Genomic DNA, 19093 nt, shown 5'->3' with positions numbered 1-19093 from the left:
CTCTCTCTTGATTTCTCTTACTCTCTCTCTCTCTCTCTCTTTTGCTCTCTTACTCTCTCTCTATCTCTCGCTCTCTCTCTCTCTCTCTCTCTCTCTCGCTCTTCGAGCGCATCATTTCTACCTAATTTTTTCTCTCTCTTGGCGATTTGTAGTGAGAGAAGCTATAGGTATGGCGGGGGGTGGCCGAAGGTCTTCCCCCGCTCAAGCGATGGCGGTGGTGACGGAGATGCTGGAGGCGACGAGAGAAGACGATCGGGAGTTGGATCTGGAGGTTTGAAGAAGCTGGGAGAGCGATCGGGATTTGGATCTCCTTGTAAACCCGGACGGTTATGTCAAAAGGAAAAGCTCGGGATGTAGTTAAATCAGGATTAGAGGGATCGGTGGAAGGTCGATCGGAGGTTAAGCCGAGAAGTCTGGATCCCAAAGGGGTGCAGTAAATCATGAAGTGGAGTTCCGGTCAGAGTAGATCTAACGGGGCAAAATTGGAGGATTCTCCACTGAATTCCTCCAAAGTTGGCTATGGAGCTGAATTTGAAGTTGACGATGAGTATGATACTCAACCCGACGCTTGATGTGGTGGATTCGTCCTTGGAGGTGGAAGAGATAGCTCCTACCGTGGATTATAGGGAAGACATGGAGGAGATCTTTGATGTGGAGGCAGCTATGTGATAACGAACTTGTTTGAAGGAGGTAAGTTCGGTTCTAGCTGATCCGAGTAATAATGTGCTGAATATTGTAGCTATGGATGAATTTCAAGCGGCATCAGAGATGGAGATTGCTGTAGAAGTTGTTGCAGGTGTGAACGGAGATGGATCCAGCTCTTCTCGTTTGAGCAAACCATTCGGTAGCACGCAAGGTGTTTGCAAAAATGTGGATGCAGTCTAGTCAAGCGTAAATAGCGGGGAGAATCAGGGAAAGAAAGTGACTGAAGGAATTTCATTCTCGGCCAGTGCTAGAAACCCGTGGAGGAAGCCGGAACACATTTCGATCCTGCACCCTGAGGAGATTAATGATATCTCTATGGATGGAGTTTCTAATGATCTCAATCTGGAGATCGTTAAGGCGAATATGGCAATGCTCGAACGGGCCGTTGTGGGAAGAATCTTGGGAAGGAGAGCTTCCTACTTCTTGTTGAAGTCAGAACTGCAACGTCAGTGGGGGAAGGTTCGGTGAGTTCCAGCTAACCACCATGGGTTTTGATTGTTTCATTTGTATTTTTTCCTCTATGGAAGTGAGGGATGCCGTTCTATGTGGAGGTCCCTAGTTCATTGGTGGAAACGTGGTTGGGCAAGACAGGTGGATGCCTAGTTTCTCCTCGGTGGATGTCTAGTTTCTCACCGGCATCCAGGAAGGGTTGTCATCCCCGGTATGGATAAGATTGCCTAATCTCCCGCTGAAGTACTGGGATGGCTGTAATATTGCTTGAATTGCTTCGAAGATTGGTATTCCACTATGGGTTGATGGTTGACTGGAAATTGGGGAAGAAGGGAGTATGCCCGGGTGTGTGTCCGGGTGAATTTGGCTAACAAATTGCAGGCAGGAATCTGGGTGAATGGATTGAATGATAGATCCTACCATAAAGTGGAGTATGAGAGCATTGAACTCATGTGCTATGGATGTGGTAGAATTGGATATCAAAAAGAACAATGCCCATTAAAGACTGTCAGGCCATGTGAAACTTTAAACAGGAATGTTGGTAATCAGGTGAAACAGGGAGGATTGGTGGAGGATAATTTCGGGTGGTATTGGGAGAGTGGATTAGGTGCAATGGAAGAGGGCTAATCCTCTTATTATCAAAACTGAAGGTGGTAGTCAGCTGAAGCAGATCAGAACCAGTGAAATAGGAAGGAATGAGGAAGCACAACATGATAAAAGTGCTAGTCACTTGGAAATGGAAGTTAATTCACGTGAAGATGATGATCAGTTGGGACCTTGGATTCAGGTCCCTCCACGGAGGAGGCGGAATGTTCGACTGCAAGGGAGAAGTAATGGTAATCCTAATAAAAAATAGAATGTGATTACTCCCAAGCAGGTGGATTTGAGTAAAGTTAAGAAGCCTCAAAGCTTGGTTAAGCCGACCCATAAGCAATTGAGGATGGGCTTTAAACAACCGTTACCATTTACGGTAGGAATTAGACATGTTCTGCCAAAGGCTAACAGGTTTAACTTTGGGATGGATCTAAGTCAATTGGATCCTACTAAAGAGCTTCCGAGGAAGAGGAAGAAGGAGGTCTTAGATGATTATGTGATGCTTCCGCATTGGTTGTTTAATGTCATCCATCATTATCTGGAATTATAGGGGTGCCCATAAGAAGCATACAAGGTACTACCTGCAAAGACTTGTTGGCAACAACGAGGTTTGTTTTGTTGGTTTAGTTGAAAATATGGTGGAAAACTGTAGCAGAGAAGAGGTGAACAGGCTAATTGGTAATGATTGGGAATTCTTTCATTTCTCAGCGTCGAGCAGATCTAGCAGATTGCTTGCCTTATAGAGACGGGATGTGACTCGATTTGAGGTCACTTTGACGATGGATCAAGCCATTATTGGGCAGTTGTTGTTTCCCAACCTGCAAAGATGGACTATTGCTTTGGTATATGCTAAAAAAAATTATCATGCTCGGCGGAGCTTGTGGAACGTGGTTGGTTCATGCGTTAATATGGATCTCCCTGTGATTGTTGGGGGGGGGGGATTTTAATTGTTGTTCAAATCAGGAGGAGAAGAAGGGTGGAAGGAGTTACAATTTTTCGTGGGGGCACACATTTCTTTTGGATAATGATCTACATGATTTGGGCTTGATGGGGCCTAAATTTACTTGGTCGAACAACAAGAACGGTAATAGCAAAGTTTGGGTTCTGCTTGACAGAATTTTGATGAATTCTGAAGGTCTTCGGCTGGCCCCTCTGGCTACTATCAAACACTGGAATCGTATTGCTTCAGATCACTATTCGTTACTGTTGAAGCTCACCTCTGTGATGCTGAGAACTAGATGTAAATGGATTCAGTTTGAAGACATATGGATGACTTATCCTTTTATGTGGAAATTGGTTTGGAAGAACTGTGTTAAGCAAGATTATGGGCAACCTGATGAGATTCTCAATCGAAAGTGTAGCAGAATGTTAAAGGCTTTGTATTTCTGGAGCCGTAAGAGGTTAAAAGAACTTATTGGATTGAAAACTACTATGAAGGGGCGGATCGAGGAGCTACAAGTTTTGGACTGTTCCTCGATTGGCTTGAAGAAGAACACGAACAGGAGCTGCGGCAGAAGGCAGCTGAACTGAATGCCACTTTGGCATGGCTGGTGACTTGGTGGAAGCAGAGAGCCAAGGCCAGATGGATTGAAGAAGGAGATACAAATTCTCATTTCTTCCATTCATTTGCTTCAGCTCGCAGATGGAGTAATCGTATTATTGAGGTTAATAATGCGAATGGAGACAGAATTTTAGAACAGAGACTTATTCAGGAGGAATTCTGGAATTTTTTTGTACATAAATGGAAAGATAGACAGGTTGCTATGCAGAACCAGCCAATCTTTTGTGAGGAGGATAAAATTCCTGTGCAATTATGTGACAGTTTGGAAGATGATATTACGGTGCAGGAGGTTCAGAATGCTATCTTTAGCTTGGGGAGCAATAGAGCACTGGGGATGGATGGTATTAATTCTTCATTTTTGAAATATTATTGGGACATCATCAAAGATGATGTTACTCGTGCTATTCTTTACTTTTTCTGCACTAATTCTATGTATGAGAATTGGAAAAAAACTTTGGTGGTCCTTATAACTAAGATCGACAATGCTAATTTTCCATCTAAGTTTAGGTCCATTAGTCTTTGCCAATCTTTCTACAAGATTATTGCTAAAATTTTGATTAGTGGACTTAAACCTGTTTTGAGTAACATTATCAGTGAGGAACAGGGAGCCTTTGTTCCAGGTAGATCGATTTCAAGTCATGGGCTGATGGCTTAGGAGTTGATGGGCAAGTTTAAGCATTCTACTCAAAAATCTGGATTGATGGCATTGAAGGTCAATATGGAGCAAGCCTACGATTGTATGGTGTGGGAAACTTTGCAGAAAGTGATGACTCTAATGGGCTTTAAAGATCGGTTTATTATGTGGGTTATGCAGTGTATCACAAGACCGAAGTTTACTTTGTTGATTGATGGAAACAGGACACAGTGGATTGATGCCAAAAGCGGTCTTCGACAAGGATGTCCCTTGTCACCTTATCTATTTATACTTTGTTCTGAATTGTTAACCAAAGCTTTTAAGCAACGGGGAGGTTACCTTGGGATCCAGGCGGCAATGAATATAGTGAGTATCTTTTATTTAATGTATGATGATGATATTCTTGTGTTTGCAGAGGCCAGCAGATGAAATGCAAGACAGATCATGGAGTTGCTGGACGAGTATTGTGGCTGGACGGGCCAAAAGATCAATTGTGAGAAGTCTGCGATCTTGTTTAATAGAAAGTGTCCAAACTGGAAGAAGAGGACGAGTGCATGGATGATGGGATACAGGAAGGTTGAATCCTTAGAGTACCTTGGGCTCCCTCTGGTAATGTGAAGACTTGTTACTGCTGATTTAGTTTCTGTTGAAGATTGTGCATGAGAAGGTTAATCTGTGGGGGAAGAAATTCTTATCTCTAGCTGGCAGAGCTCTGTTGATTAATACTTCTATGCTATATGTTCCCATGTATGTTATGACTCATACTTCTATTCCTAATGGAGTATTGAACGCTACTGAATGGTTGGGTAGGCGTTTCTTTTGGCAGACGATGCTAACAGTCGTGACTGCATTATGTTGGGTGGAAGGACCTGTGCCAACCGACGAACTTGGGAGGTCTTGGGTTTCATTGTCTTACTCGGTGGAAGGGAGCTCTCCATGCTCATGTGGTATGAGATTTACTATAGAATGTGGACTCTTTATTATATAAAGTGTTGATGGAGAAGTATGGAATGAATTTGTGGAGATGCAGGGGAAGAGTGTCTCTATAACCCGGAAAGTAATACAGGATGGAGCTAAGGTGTTGAGACCGATTCTTAGATGGAACATAGGAAATGGGAATCAAATTGATGTGCTCCATGATGGGAATCAAATCTTGGATCGCAACATTGCTAAATGGCCTACGTTTGTTGATATTGGGAAGGTGGAAAGTATGAAAATTGGTAATCTGTTGAATAATTCTTTATGGTGGGATGAGGCTAAAGTAGAGCATTGCTTTGGGAAAATCAAGGCTGAACGGATCACGACCATTCACCTTTTGAGTGGAAGTGGGGAAGACAGTATCTGAAATAAATTTTTAGTTGGTGGAGATTCTACATTGCTTCGTGATGGGCTAGTGGCAGTATGGGAGAGTATCAGTTTAGTTGGCTTAAGAAACTCCATCCGAAAGAAATTTCTTTTGGTGGAGATTGCTTCGTGATGCTATACCGACGACCTCCGTTTGGCTATGTAGAAGGAAGTTAGCTGAGAGTTCTCTCTGTCTGTGGGGATGTAATGAAGATGAGACCTTAGATCACTGTACTTCCAGTGTTCTAAATTGAAGCAGGTTTTTGAGATATAGTGTAAATGGGGATTTGCTCTGCCCATAGTGAACTCTCTTGGGGAATTAACTGTGGAACTCTTGAAGTATGCTGATAAGAACCCCAGTATGGGAAGAATATATTGTTATACTGTTTACCAGGTTTGGAGAGCTCGTAATGACATGAAACATCACCAGATGTGTAGATCCCCATCTGTGATTGCTGCTGCTGTGCTTTCTCTGTTACCCAAACCGTTCAAGTGGCCAATCTTGGAGCAATGGAGTACTAACCAGCCTATTAGGATGCCTCTTAAACTTTGGTGCCCACACCCTCCAGGTTGGCTTAAATATAATTTTGATGCAACATTAATGCCTTCTAATCAGGCTGGTCTAGGGATGATTGTACGAGATCATTTTGGTAAACTAGTGTTTTCTGCTGGGAGATGCACTTGAGCATTGGAATGTGCTACATGCTGAAATCTTGGCTGCGGGTTCTATCTGAGAGTTTCTTTTGGATGGGATGCAAGATTTGGATGGGATCATTATTGAAGGGGATTCAGTTAATGCAACTCGCTGGATGTAGAACTTGAATGACCGACAACATCCAATACACCGTAGGGTGGAGGGACCGGATCTATCAATCTTGATGGAGTTTAAAAAGGTGTTGTTTCAATTTATACCTCGGGCCAGTAATTATGCAGCTGATTACTATGCCCATCTTGCTTTAGCTGGTAACTTTAGTTTTTTTTATGTGAATAATCAGGAATTCCCTTTAGCACTTTTGTCGTTGGCAAGGGATGAGAGTGATAGGATATAGATTTATAGTTGATGTTTTTACTTGTAACTAGTTTTTCTTCATTTTAATGCAAAAGCAGACGTTCAGCTCTCTCTCTCCTCTCTCTTTCTCTGTTGCTCTCTCTCTCTCTCTCACTATCTCTTACTCTCCTCACTCTCTCTCCCTCCCTCCCTCTCTCTCTCTCTATCTCTCTCTCCCTCTGTCTCTCTGTCTCTCACACTCTTTCTCTCCCTCCCTCTCTCTCTCTCTCTTGCTCTCTCTCTTGCTCTCTCTCTCTCTTGTTAGCTCACACACACTCTCTCTCTTGCTATCTTTCTCTCTCTATCTATCTCTCTCTCTCTGGCTCTCTTGCTCCCTCTCTCTCTCTCTCTTTCTCTCTCTTTCGCTCTCTCTCTCTCTCCCTATCTCTTGCTCTCTCCTCTCTATCTCTATCTCTCTCACTCTCTCTCTCTCTCTCTCCCTATATCTTGCTCTCTCCTCTCTCTCTCTCTCAGTGTGTCTCTCTATCTCTCTCTATCTCACTCTATCTCTCTCTAGCTCCTCTCAATCTCACTCTATCTCTCTCTAGCTCCTCTCTTTCTCTTCTCTCTCTCTCTCCCTCTCTCTCTTGCTCCTCTCTCTCTCTCTCTCTCTCTCTCTCTCTCTCTCTCTCTCTCTCTCTCGCTCTTGCTATCTCTCCCTCTCTCTCTCTCTCTTTATTGCTCTCTCTCTACCTCTCTCTCTCTCCCTCTATCTCTCTATCTCTCTAGCTCTCCCTCCACCTTTCTCTATCTCTCTCTCTCTCTTGCTATCTCTCTCTTTCTCTCTATCTTTCTATATCTCTCTCCATCTCTCTCTCTATCTTAATCTCCATCTCTCTCTCTTGCTCTCACACACTCTCTCTCCCTCCATCTTTCTCCCTCTCTCCTGCTCTCTCTCCCTCTGTCCTGCTCTCTCTCTCCCTTTTTCTCGCTCTCGCTTTCTCTCTCTCTTTCTATTTCTCTTACTCTTCCTCTCTCTCTCTCTCTCTCTTACTATCTCTTTTTCTCTCTCTCTTTCCCTCTCTCCTTCTCCCCATTTCTCTCTCTCTCTCTCTCTCTCTCTCTCCCTCTCTCTTGCTCTCCCTCCATCTCTTGCTCTTCTCTCTCTCCCTCTCCCTCTCTCTCTCCCTCTCTCTCTCTCTCTCTCTCTCTCTCGCTCGCTCTTGCTCTCTCTATCTCTATCTCTCTCTTGCTCTCCCTCCATCTCTCTCTTTCTCTCTTGCTCTTGCTTTCTCTCTCTCTCTCTCTTGTTCTTCCTCCATCTCTCTCTTTCTCTCTCTCTCTCCTCTCTCTCTTTTTTGCTATCTCTCTCTCTCTCTCTTATTCTATCTCTCTCACTCTCTCTCTCTTGCTCTCTCGTCGTGGGCTGTCAAGTTCCTCGGACAGCCCGTGGGGATGCTCCGGCATGGAAACCATTGACCACTGTGTGGCCTAGTGCAACAAGCTGCGGGACGTTCTCTTAATACTTGACAAATGGGGTTTCACCTTGCCGTTGGTTGACTCACTTGATGAAGTGATGGAACTGTTGTCTGGGCTGATTTCTTTGAACCTGAACTTGGGACAAATCTACTGCTATACGGTGTATCAGGTGTGGAGAGCTAGAAATGATTTTAAACACATCAGGACCAACCGCTCGCCGCTGTCTATTGCTGCTACGGTTCTTTCCCTGTTGCCGAAACATTACCGGACACCGACTTTGGAGCACTGGAGCACTACTCAGCCCTTTGGGTTGCCTACTCGGACGACTTGGTGCCCCCCAGGTTGGTTAAAGTTTAATGTCGATGCTGCACTCAAGCCTTTCAATCTTGCTGGGATTGGTGTGGTGGTTCGTAACCATGAGGGGGTGCTGATTACGGCAGCCGGCAGAAGGATTGAGCACTGGGACCCCTTCCAGGCGGAGGTCCGGGCGACTGCTGTCACTCAAATGGTGATCCGGGACTGGAAGCTTGACTTGGACGGCATTATCATTGAAGGGGACTGCGTCAATGCGATTGGCTGGCTCCAGAAATTACAGGACCGCAAGTTTAAGGGCCACTACAACTTCGAAGGTCCGAATTTCTCCTTCCTGATGAATTTCAAGCAGGTGCTCTTTAGGCACACTTTGAGAGACAACAATCGCCCTGCTGATTTTTGTGCAAACCTTGTTATTTTTGGAGATTTTGTTTTTTGGGGTACTGCTGAGGGGGACATTCCCTCAACCCTTGTATCTTTGTTGCAAGTAGATTGTAATAGTGGCTAATTCCTTTGTAACCGTTCTTTTTGTGTAATGCAAATGCAACTTCAACTCTCTCTCTTGCTCTCTGTCCATCTCTCTCTTTCTCTCTCTCTCTCTTCTCTCTATTTCTTGCTATCTCTCTCTCTCTCTCTTGCTAGCTATCTCTCTCTTCCTCTCTCTCTCTTGCTTGCTCTCTCTCTCTCTACCTATCTCTCTCTCTACCTATCTCTCTCTCTATATATATATATATCTCGCCCTTCCTCCATCTCTCTTTCTCTTGCTCTCCCTCTCTCTTGCTCTCTCTCTTTCCCTCTCTCTCTCCCCCTCTCTCTATCTCTATCTATCTATCTCTCACTCTCTTTCTATCTCTCTTTCTATCTCTCTCTTTCTCTCTCTTTCTATCTCTCTCTCTCTCTCTCTCTCTCTCTCTCTCTCTCTCTTTCTCTCTCTCTCTCTCTATATATATCTTAATTTCCATATATATATATATATATATATCTCTCTTTCACTCTCTCTCTCTTGCTCTCCCTCTTTCTTGCTCTCTCTCTCCCTCTCTCTCTTACTCTCTCTCTCTCTTTATCCCTCTCTCTCTTGCTTGCTCTTCTCTCTCTCTCTCTCTCTCTCTCTCTCTCTCTCTCTCTCTCTCTCTCTCTCTCGCCCGAGCGGGGCGGTGGTGATGGCAATGCTGGTAGAGGTGAGAGAAGATGATCAGGAGTTTGATCTAGAGGTTCGAAGAAATCAGGAGATCGGTCTCTTGAATTGATTTCAGCGAATAAGATGGAAGGGAATAGTAGGGATGCGGTGAAATCTAGATCGGATGGATCTGCAGAAGGTCAATGGGAGGTCAAGCCTCACAACTTGGTAGCTAAGTTGCAGTAGTAGGTTGTTAAGAACGGCGGTATTCAGTTGCGAACGGTATTGAGTAAGGTGGAGAATTCTCCTCCTAAGTCAAGAATGGAGCTGATGCCGACTGCGGAAGTAAGCATGATGCTTAATCTGACGTTCAATGGGGTGGATTCATCCATGGAGATGGAGGAATTACAGGCTATGTTGGAGGGTATGGCCGGTATGGAGGAGATGTTCGATGTGGATGTTGCAATGCCTGGACGGGATAGATCGATGGAGATTATCCCAGAGCAAGCGGATCTGAGCCACGAGATGATACCCGGAGCAGATTGTTTGATGGAGGTGAGCACTACTTAGAACGATCTGAATATTGTCGCTGATGACAATGCTGGTAGGGACGGAATCATAGCTGTTCCAGAGATCGAATTAGCTGCTGTTGAGATGATAGGGGTGAATGGTGTAGAGACTGGTTCTCCTGAATTAGCCAGTTCTCTGAATAGCACTCAAAATGTTTGTGGAAATGTTGCTTCAAAAAGTACTTCTACAAATCAAAGGAAGATCGAAGGGAATGCGGTGAGTAGAAGTCCCTTGTTCTCTGTTGGTACTGGTAATCCTTAGAAGAGATGGATCACATCCCGAACCCTCATCCGGAAGAGATAAATGCTATCTCATCGAATGGAATTTCTATTGATCTCAACATGGAATTGGTTAAGGCCAATGTGACAATGCTTGATAGAGCTGTTGTCGGGAAGATATTGGGGAGACGAGTTTCTTACTTTATGTTGAAATTTGAGATCCAGTGGTAGTGGGGACGCTTCGGTGAGTTCCAGCTTACTACTTTGGGATTTGAATGCTTTGTTTGCATATTCTCTTCTATTGAAGCTAGGGACGCTGTTTTGTGCTGTGGCCCTTGGTTTATTGGTGGAAATATTGTGGGATTGGATCGATGGACACCTTGGTTTTCTCCGACATCTATGGAAGGTCTATCCTCCCCTATTTGGATTTGCCTTCCCAATCTCCCCTTACATTATTGGGATTCCTGTAACATCTCAAGAATTTCTTCAAAGATTGGGATTCCATTATGGATTGATGCGCAGATAGGTAATTGGGGGCGGCGAGAATATGATCGCGTTTGTGTCCATATAAATCTTGCCAACAAGCTTCAGGAGGGAATATGGGATAATGGAATGAATCAGAAATTTTATCAGCAAGTTGAATATGAGGTTCATTCGGATCGACATGAGGGTCCAACTCCATTGCATTGCCAGAATCCATGTTGTATATTTGAAGCAGTTGACCTCCTTGCTTCTCTCATGGTACAACCCTCTTCCCGCGGAGCCCCTTTTTTCCTCGGTCCACAGAGACAAAATGTAGGACTGGTGCCAACAGTTCATCACGGAAGAAAGGACTCGCCGAGCCGGGATCACTAACTAATACTAAAACTAAGACTATAAGACTAATATAACTAATCTAATTAGAAAGAATTCTATGGCTATGGAAAAATGGGACATCGACAAAGCAATGTCCCTTAAAGGCTGCTGGATAAGGGGAAACTCCCTTGAAGAAGCCGGGTGAACAAGTGAAGCAAGGAGGTCAGAGAGAAAGTACCTCAAGCCAAAGTCCGAGCAGCATTGGTAGGAAGGAAGTGGAGCAGAGTAAGATGGGTGGCCCTTCTGTGACTAAAATGGAAGGGAATAACTCGAAGAATGTTAATGGTAACCGGGATAAAGGCAAAGGGGTGGAGCTGTAACAAGATAAGGGAGCTAATAATAGTGGAATAGTAGGTGGTACTCAGGATGATGAGGATCAAATGAAGCCTTGGATCAAAGTTCCTCCACATAGGAGAAGGAGTGCTCGCCTTCAGGGGAGGTCCCAGGAAACTTCTTGCAATAAACAATCCTTTAATATCCTGAAGTAAGTTGATTTGAATAAAGTCAGAGAACCCAAAGTAACATGAAACCTACTCGAAAACAATTGAAGATGGGCTTTAAGAAGCCATTGTCCTTCACAGCAGGGATCAAACCTGTTATGCCTTGGCCTAACAGATTTAAGAATGGAAATAAGCTGAGCCAGATGGGACCAATTGTTGAAACGTCTCAGAAGAGGAGGAAGGAGTCAGACGAAAATTGCGGCAGGGATGCTTCCCCTTTCGTTGTTTAATGTCTTCAATAATAATCTGGAATTGCAGGGGTGCCCGCAAAAGCAAATGGGGTACTACTTACATAGCCTTGTTGGCAACAATGAGGTTTTCTTTGTTGGACTTGTGGAAATTATGGTGACGGGTATTAGCAGGAATGAGGTGGATCGGCTAATTGGGAGTGGCTGGGAGTTCTTTCATTTTCATGCGAATGGGAGATCTGGTGGATTGCTTGCTTTGTGGAGACGTGATCATGTTCAATTTGAATTCATTGTAGATATGGAACATACTATTATTGGGCAACTTTTGTTACCTAATACTCAAAGGTGGATTGTTGCATTGGTCTATGCTTGTAAAGACTACCACGGCCGGCGTATTCTCTGGAATACTATTAGCTCTTAGATTAGCATGGAACTCCCTATGATTGTGGGGGGCGACTTCAATTGTTGTTTAAGTCAAAACGAGAAGAAGGGTGGTAGGAGGTATAGCTTCACGGTGGGGGCTCAGGAGATGTTCAAATTTCTTGTGGACAATGACCTTTATGATTTGGGATTTACGGGCCCAATTTCACCTGGTCACATAATAAAAGTGGAATAAGCAAGATCTGGGTCAGGCATGATCGTATTCTGATGAATTCAGAAGGATTAAGATTGGCTCCTTTAGCTACTGTTAAGCATCTTGTTCGGATGGCCTCGGATCATTTAGAGTCGTAACTGAATAAAGGAACTTGGTGAGCTTAAGAACTCTCTGGAGGAGCGTATGGAAGAACTCCAAACATTAGAATGCTCTTCTGATGGACTGAACGAGGAACAAGAACAAGCACTCCGCCTGAAGGCGGTTGAACTGAATGCCACTATGGCACGCTTGGTATCCTAGTGGAAGCAATGAGCGAAGGCTAGATGGATGGAGGAAAGCGATACAATCTCACATTTTTTCCACTCAATGGATTCTGCTCGTAGAAGGGGGAACATAATTGTGGAAGTTCTTGATGCCAATGGAGGGAAGATTAGTGAACCGAAGATGATGCAGGAGGAATTTTGGAATTTTTTTATGCAAAAATGGAGGGATCGGCAGGTGATTCTGAACAATTGGCCAGAGTTTAGTGAGGAGGAATTGATTTATGAATAGGTTAATGATTGGCTGGAGGAAGTTAATTCAAATCAGGAGATTAAGAATGTCGTCTTCAGCCTGGGAAATAACAAAGCTCAGGGGATTGATGGTATTACCTCATCTTTCTTGAAATTCTACTGGGAAATTATCAAAGGTGATGTTACTCATGCTATATTGCATTTTTTTGCTACTAACTCTATGTGTCAGAGTTGGAAAGATACCTTGGTGGTGCTTATCCCTAAGCTGGACAATGCAAATATGCCATCGAAGTTCAGACCTATTAGCTTGTGCCAGACATTTTATAAGGTGGTGACCAAAGAATTGATTAACTGCCTCAAACTGGTGCTGAGTAACCTCATTAGTGAGGAGCAGGGGGCATTTATTCCGGGCAGATCCATCACTAGTCATGGGCTGTTGGCTCAGGAGGTGATGTCCAATTTTAAATATTAAAAATAGAAAGCTGGAATGATGGCTATTAAAGTGGACATGGAGCAAGCGTATGACTATATGTCCTGGAAAATGATTGAGAAGGTTATGAGCTTAATGAGTTTTAGGAATTGTTTCATGTGTTGGATCCTTCAATGTATTACCAATCCGAGATTTTCCCTCTTGATTAATGGAGACATATCACATTGAATTAATGCTAGAAGTGGTTTGAGGAAAGGGTGCCCCCTAACGCCTTACCTATTTATCCTCTGTTCGGAACTGTTGTCCAAGGCAATCAAACAGAGAGGCCAACAGCTCAGAATCATGGCAGCAAGAAATTCAGTGTGTGTTACACACTTATTATATGCTGATGATATTATTGTGTTTGCAAATGCTAGTCGAAGCAATACCACCTGTATTATGAGACTTTTGGAGGATAATTGTAGATGGACATGATAGATAATCAACTATAGAAAGTCGGCGACCCTCTTTAGTAGGAAATGTCCCAACTGGAAGAAGATGACTATTGCATGGTTGATGGGCTACAAGAAAGCAAATTTGCTGGAGTACCTGGGACTTCCGTTAGACATGAGAAGATTAGTTGCAGATGACTTTTCTAAAGTCTTAAAAACTGCTCATGAGAAGATAAACGTTTGGGGCAAGAAACATCTATCAATGGCAGGCCATGCACTTCTGATTAGAACGTCCCTGCTAACTGTTCCATTGTACGTGATGACGCACACAGCTATTCCGAATTGTGTTCTGGAGGTATTGAGAAGCTGGGTAGGCAATTCCTGTGGCAGAAGGATCCTACAAGCTGAGGTATGCACTATGTTGGGTGGAAGGAATTGTGTCAATCGACGAATCAGGGAGGCCTTGGTTTTCACTGCCTCATCCGCTAGAAAGGAGCTCTTCATGTGCGGGTGGTGTGGGACTTGCTCCAGAATACAGATTCTCTCCTTTTTAAATTGTTAAATACCAAATATGGTATGAATTTTTGGGAGAATGAACAGAACATACAGGGCTCTATAACTTGGAAAGTTATTATTGACGGTGCTAAGGGGTTACGTCCTATCTTGCAATGGAATGTTTGCAATGGATAGCATATTGATGTGATGCAGGATGTTTGGATTCTTGATCGGGACATGGCTGGATGGCCAACATTCATGAATGTGAATGAGATGGAGAATGTTAAGGTGAGCAAGTTTTTGCACATCTCCCTTCAGTGGAATACAGAATTAGTTGAGAGGTGCTTTGGTAAAATTATGACTGAACGGATCGTAGCTACTGCCATTGGGAGAGGGACCAATGGTGATTTCCCTGAGCTCATTCATTATAGAATGACTATGACAATTGCTGTTATGGCGTATCGGGCTGGTAATGATAGGGGTAACTACCAGTTGAACTGGTTTAAACAACTTAAATTGCATCATCGAGAGCACTTTTTCTGGTGGAGATTACTCAGAGATGCTCTCCCGACATCTTCATGGCTCTTCAAAAGGTAATTAGCTGTGTCACCTTTATGCCCGTGGGGTTGTCAAAATGTAAAGATGTTGAACCACTGTACCTCTCAGTGTGCCAAACTGAAGTAGGTCTTTGCTATCTTTTGGAAATGGGAATTTATAGTGCCTACGGTGAATTCTCTTATGGAATTGATAACTATTTTGCTTAAATGCAGTGATAGAGATCCTAGTATGGGCAAGATTTACTGTTATACTGTTTATCAGGTATGGAGGGCTTGTAATGACATGAAGCATCACCGTATGTGCCGTTCACCGTCAGTTATTGCAGCTGCTGTGCTCTCGCTGCTACCCACACCATTTAAATGGACAATTCCAGAGCAATGGAGTTCCAATCAGCTCGTAGGGCTGCCTCCTCATAAGCTTTGGTGCCCCCCTCTAGGTTGGCTTAAATTTAACTTTGATGCATCCTTAATACCTTCTAACTAGGCTGGTCTTGGGATTATTGCACGAGATCACTTTGGTAAACTATTGATTGCTGTTGGGAGATGTATTAAGCATTTGGATGTGTACATGCTGAAATTTTGGCTGCGGTTATGATCTGTGAATTGCTTTGGGACTGGATGCGAGGGGTGGATGGGATCAATATTGAAGGGGATTGTGTTAATGCAATTCGCTAGATGCAGAATTTGAATGATGGGCAACATCTAGTTCACCGCAAGGTGGAGGGACCAGACCTCTCATTTCTAGTGGAGTTAAATAAGGTGTTGTTTCAGTTTATACCAAGGGTCAGTAATTGTGCAGCTGATTACTATGCCCATTTTGATTTAGCTGGCAATTTTAATTTCTTTGATGTGAATAATGAGGAGTTTCCCTCAGCACTTTTGTCGTAGCTAAGGGAGGATAGTGATAGGGCATAGTTTTATAGTTCAGGTTTTTACTTGTAACTAGTTTTTATTTCATTTTAATGCAAATTTAGACGTTCAACTCTCTCTCTCTCTCTCTATCACTCTTACTCTTCCTCTCTCTCTCTCTCTCTATATATCTCTCTCTTGCTCTCCCTCCATCCATCTCTTTCTCTCTTTCTCTCCATCTCTATCCTCTCTCTCTCTCTTGCTATCTCTCTCTTACTCTCTCTCTATCTCTCTCTCTCTTGCTAGCTCTCTCTCTTGCAATCTCTCTCTCTCTTTCTATCTATCTCTCTTTATCTCTCTCTATCTCTCTCTCTTAATCTCCATCTCTCTCTCTCTCTATCTCTCTCTCTCTTGCTCTCCCTCCCTCTTGCTCTCTCTATCTCTCTCTCTCTTGCTCCCTCTCTCCCTCCCTCTTGCTCTCTCACTCTCTCTCTCTCTCTCTCTCTCTCTCTCTCTCTCTCTCTCTCCATCTCTCTCTCTATCTCTCTATCCCTCTCTCTCTCTCTCATGCTAACTCTCTCTCTCAATCTCTTTCTAGCTCTCTCTCTATCTTGCTATCTCTCTCTCTCTCCCCCTCTCTCTTTCTTTCGTTCTCTTATTCTGCCTCCATCTCTCTCTCTCTCTCTAGCTCTTGCTCTATCTCTCTCTCCGTTACTCTTGCTCTTCATCTCCCTCTCTCTCTCTCTCCCCCTCTCTCTTACTCTCTCTCTCCCTCCCTCTCTCTCTCTTCTCTCTCTCTCTTACGTTCTCTCTCTCTCTCTCTATAGCTTTTGCTCTTCCTCTCTCTCTCTCTTTCTCTCCTGCTCTTGCTCTCTCTCTCCCCCTCTCTCTCTTGCTCTCCCTCCATTTCTCTCTTTCTCTCTCTCTCTCTCTCTCCCTCTCCCTCTCTCTCTCTCTCTTCCTCTCTCTCTCCCTCTCTCTCTTTCTCTCTCCCTCTGTCTACCTCTCTCTCTTGCTCTTGCTCTCTCTTTTGCGGGAGGCCATGGATTGGAGGATCGGGAGCTTCAGATGAATGGTCAATCTGATTTGGATGAGGTGATGGAGATTTTGGGCGGTTCTGAGGCGGAGGAGTTCATTAGAGATTTGAACGCAGGGGTTTGATCCTTGGTTCAGGATGAGCAGATCTGGGATGGTACTGACTCGGGAGCTCTCGATGGACTACCAAAGGGAGCGGATCAGGTTGTGATGATGGATTCTGAAGTGAATGTTGGAGCTGGATCTCTAGAGCAGACGGGGCGAATCTGGGATGCTGCAATATCTGGAGCTCTAGGTGAAATGCCTGATGTATCGGTGCAGGCTGAGATGATGGAGTCTGAAGTGAAGGGGGAGTTTGCCTCATCTGGTTGTGCTGAGGTAAAGAATATTTACTTGAGGTGCAAATGAATGATTTGGTAGCTAGGGGTGATTGGTTGATCTGGTTGGCAGTGATAGTTTTAAATCGGTAGAGGGAGCTTCAACTATTTGGGGAAATGTCTCTGCAGCTAATGTAGCCACAATACAGCCGTTTGTGGCGTCTGGGTTGTCTAGACCAGTGAAGAAGGAAGTGGATGAGATTAAAGCAGCTGCTAATGCATGGAAGAAATCTGTTCCTGTGATGTTAAATTTAAAGGAGGATGTTGGAAGTTTTTTGAGAGAAGATTGGCTTGTGTGACTGGATTTGGATAAATCCAGGGGGAATATTCGTAGGCTTGACAGAGCTATAGTTGCTAGTTTGTTGGGATGTAGATTGCCATCTTGGGTGGTGCAAAATGATCTTCAAAGGAAATGGGGTCACCTTGGCTTAACGCAGGTTAATCCTGTGGGAGCACTGTTTCTTGTGTTGGTTTGAGAACAAAGAGGCAAGGGATAATGTGTTGATTGGGGGACCGTGGTATATTGTAGGCCAAATCATTGGAATAGAATAGTGGACCACTGGACTATCAGTGAATTCTAGGAGAAGATTTTCATCGCCAGTTTGGATCAGGCTTCCAAACTTGCCATTGGAGTATTGGGATGAGGCTAACTTAGCGAGGTTGGCTGCAGGGGTTGGTCAACCTCTTTTTATGGATGAACAAACCAAGTTGTGGAATAGGTGTGCTTTTGCATGCATATGTGTTAGATTGGATTTGTTAAAAAGGCTTCCTAAATGAGTGTGGGCACAAGGGTTGGAAGGGACTTTCTTCCAACCAATTGAGTATGAGGGGAATCCCTTAATATGTTTGAGATGTGGGAAGGTGGGACATAAAGCAGATTTATGTAAGGAGAAGTGTGATCTGGTTAAACAACAAGGACTGAAGAATCCTAGTGAGCTGGAACAAAATGTTGGCAAGGTGTGTGGGCCTTCGGCTTGTGGTGATGGTAAAATAACTGATGGGGATAGCTCTTTTTATGTGAAGGCTTCGGTTATTGACAAAGATATGGGGGAATGGACTTTTGTAACAAGAAGGAGGAGACCCAACAATGCTCGTGCTGGGTACAGAACACAAGTGGGTAATGATAAACCTGATACTCAGGTTTCTACTCCCAAAATGGTTGGAGGGAAGTTAATAAAAATCAGGTGGAGGTTGGAACTGCTAATATGCATAAGGCTAAGGCTAATGAACTGGGCAAGGAGCCAAATATTGTGAAGGGTCTGGGTAACTTTGTTCAATCAACGGTTCAAGGTCAAGGTGTAAATTAGTGGCAGATGCAGATGGATAATTCGGATGGTTTGATTCATCCTCATGTTGAAATACAACCTGTTGTGAAGAATCCATATGAGATGTTGCGGGCTAAGGCAAGGATTGCGATGCAAAGTGTGGATCAGGTTTCTGCTGTTAGGCCTGATGTTGGCTCATTATCCTTGCCTGTGTTGAAGAAGAAAAATCGGAGGGAACCCATGGATTCCCCTGCTCAGCTACTGGTTCCTAGAGCTTTGAAGTTTTCTGATGCTAAAGCCGGTGTGATCAAAGGTAAAAACAAGAAAGTCAGGAACTCTAAAGAGTGTCATACTAAGGAAATGACACTTATTGGCCCTCTTCAGAAGTTCCCTGGTATTAGGGGAAGTAAAAATTTGAAGAATGAGGTGGCTTCTTCATCCATTGAACAGTTTGTAAATGTTGTTGATAAATCTATTGACAGCAAGCTAAAGGAGGTGGAACATGCTGACCAATGGAAAGGTGTTTTCTCTGAAGTTTTTTGTGGCGGGGATGCTTCCCCTTTGGTTGTTAATGTTTAACATCTTATGTTGGAATTACAGAGGTGCTTGTAAGAGGGAGACGGGTAATTATTCATGACACCTCATTGGGGAGCATGATGTTAGCATTATTGGGTTGCTTGAAACTAAAATGGAACTTTTTCTAGGATGGATATTGATAGGTTGGCGGGAAGAAACTGGGATTTTACTTTTCAACCATCAATTGGAAGAGCTAGTGGAATTTTGGTGGTTTGGAAGAGCAATGTGGGTTCCTTTCATGTCTTTTTTTCAAAATGACCAATGCATTATGGGAAGGTTTAAAAGCTCCAGTGATATTGAATGGTGCCATTGTCTATGTTAATAAAGACAGGTATATCAGGAGGCAAATCTGGGAGGGTATTACTCAAAATCATAGGCTGGATTCTAGGCTACTAGTTGGAGGTGATGTTAACATTATCATGGCACAGGAGGAAAAGAAGGGTGGGAAGCCTTTCC

The 19093-nt window shown here is 43.8% G+C and overlaps 1 protein-coding gene across 1 annotated transcript; it reads left to right on the top strand.

Annotated features, from left to right (window-relative positions):
• The first annotated feature begins 4010 nt into the window (after positions 1-4010).
• On the top strand, positions 4011-5973 carry LOC110101895. Its single transcript, XM_020829990.1, has 5 exons — positions 4011-4310; positions 4360-4437; positions 4597-4838; positions 4935-5281; positions 5591-5973. Exons 1-5 carry the CDS (start codon positions 4011-4013, stop codon positions 5971-5973), a joined length of 1350 nt encoding a protein of 449 aa, XP_020685649.1.
• The last annotated feature ends 13120 nt before the right edge of the window (positions 5974-19093 follow it).

Source organism: Dendrobium catenatum, unplaced genomic scaffold (assembly GCF_001605985.2).
Source record: "Dendrobium catenatum unplaced genomic scaffold, ASM160598v2 fragScaff_scaffold_974, whole genome shotgun sequence".
Taxonomy (NCBI): domain Eukaryota; kingdom Viridiplantae; phylum Streptophyta; class Magnoliopsida; order Asparagales; family Orchidaceae; genus Dendrobium; species Dendrobium catenatum.
This window is presented reverse-complemented; position numbering and strand designations above follow the sequence as displayed.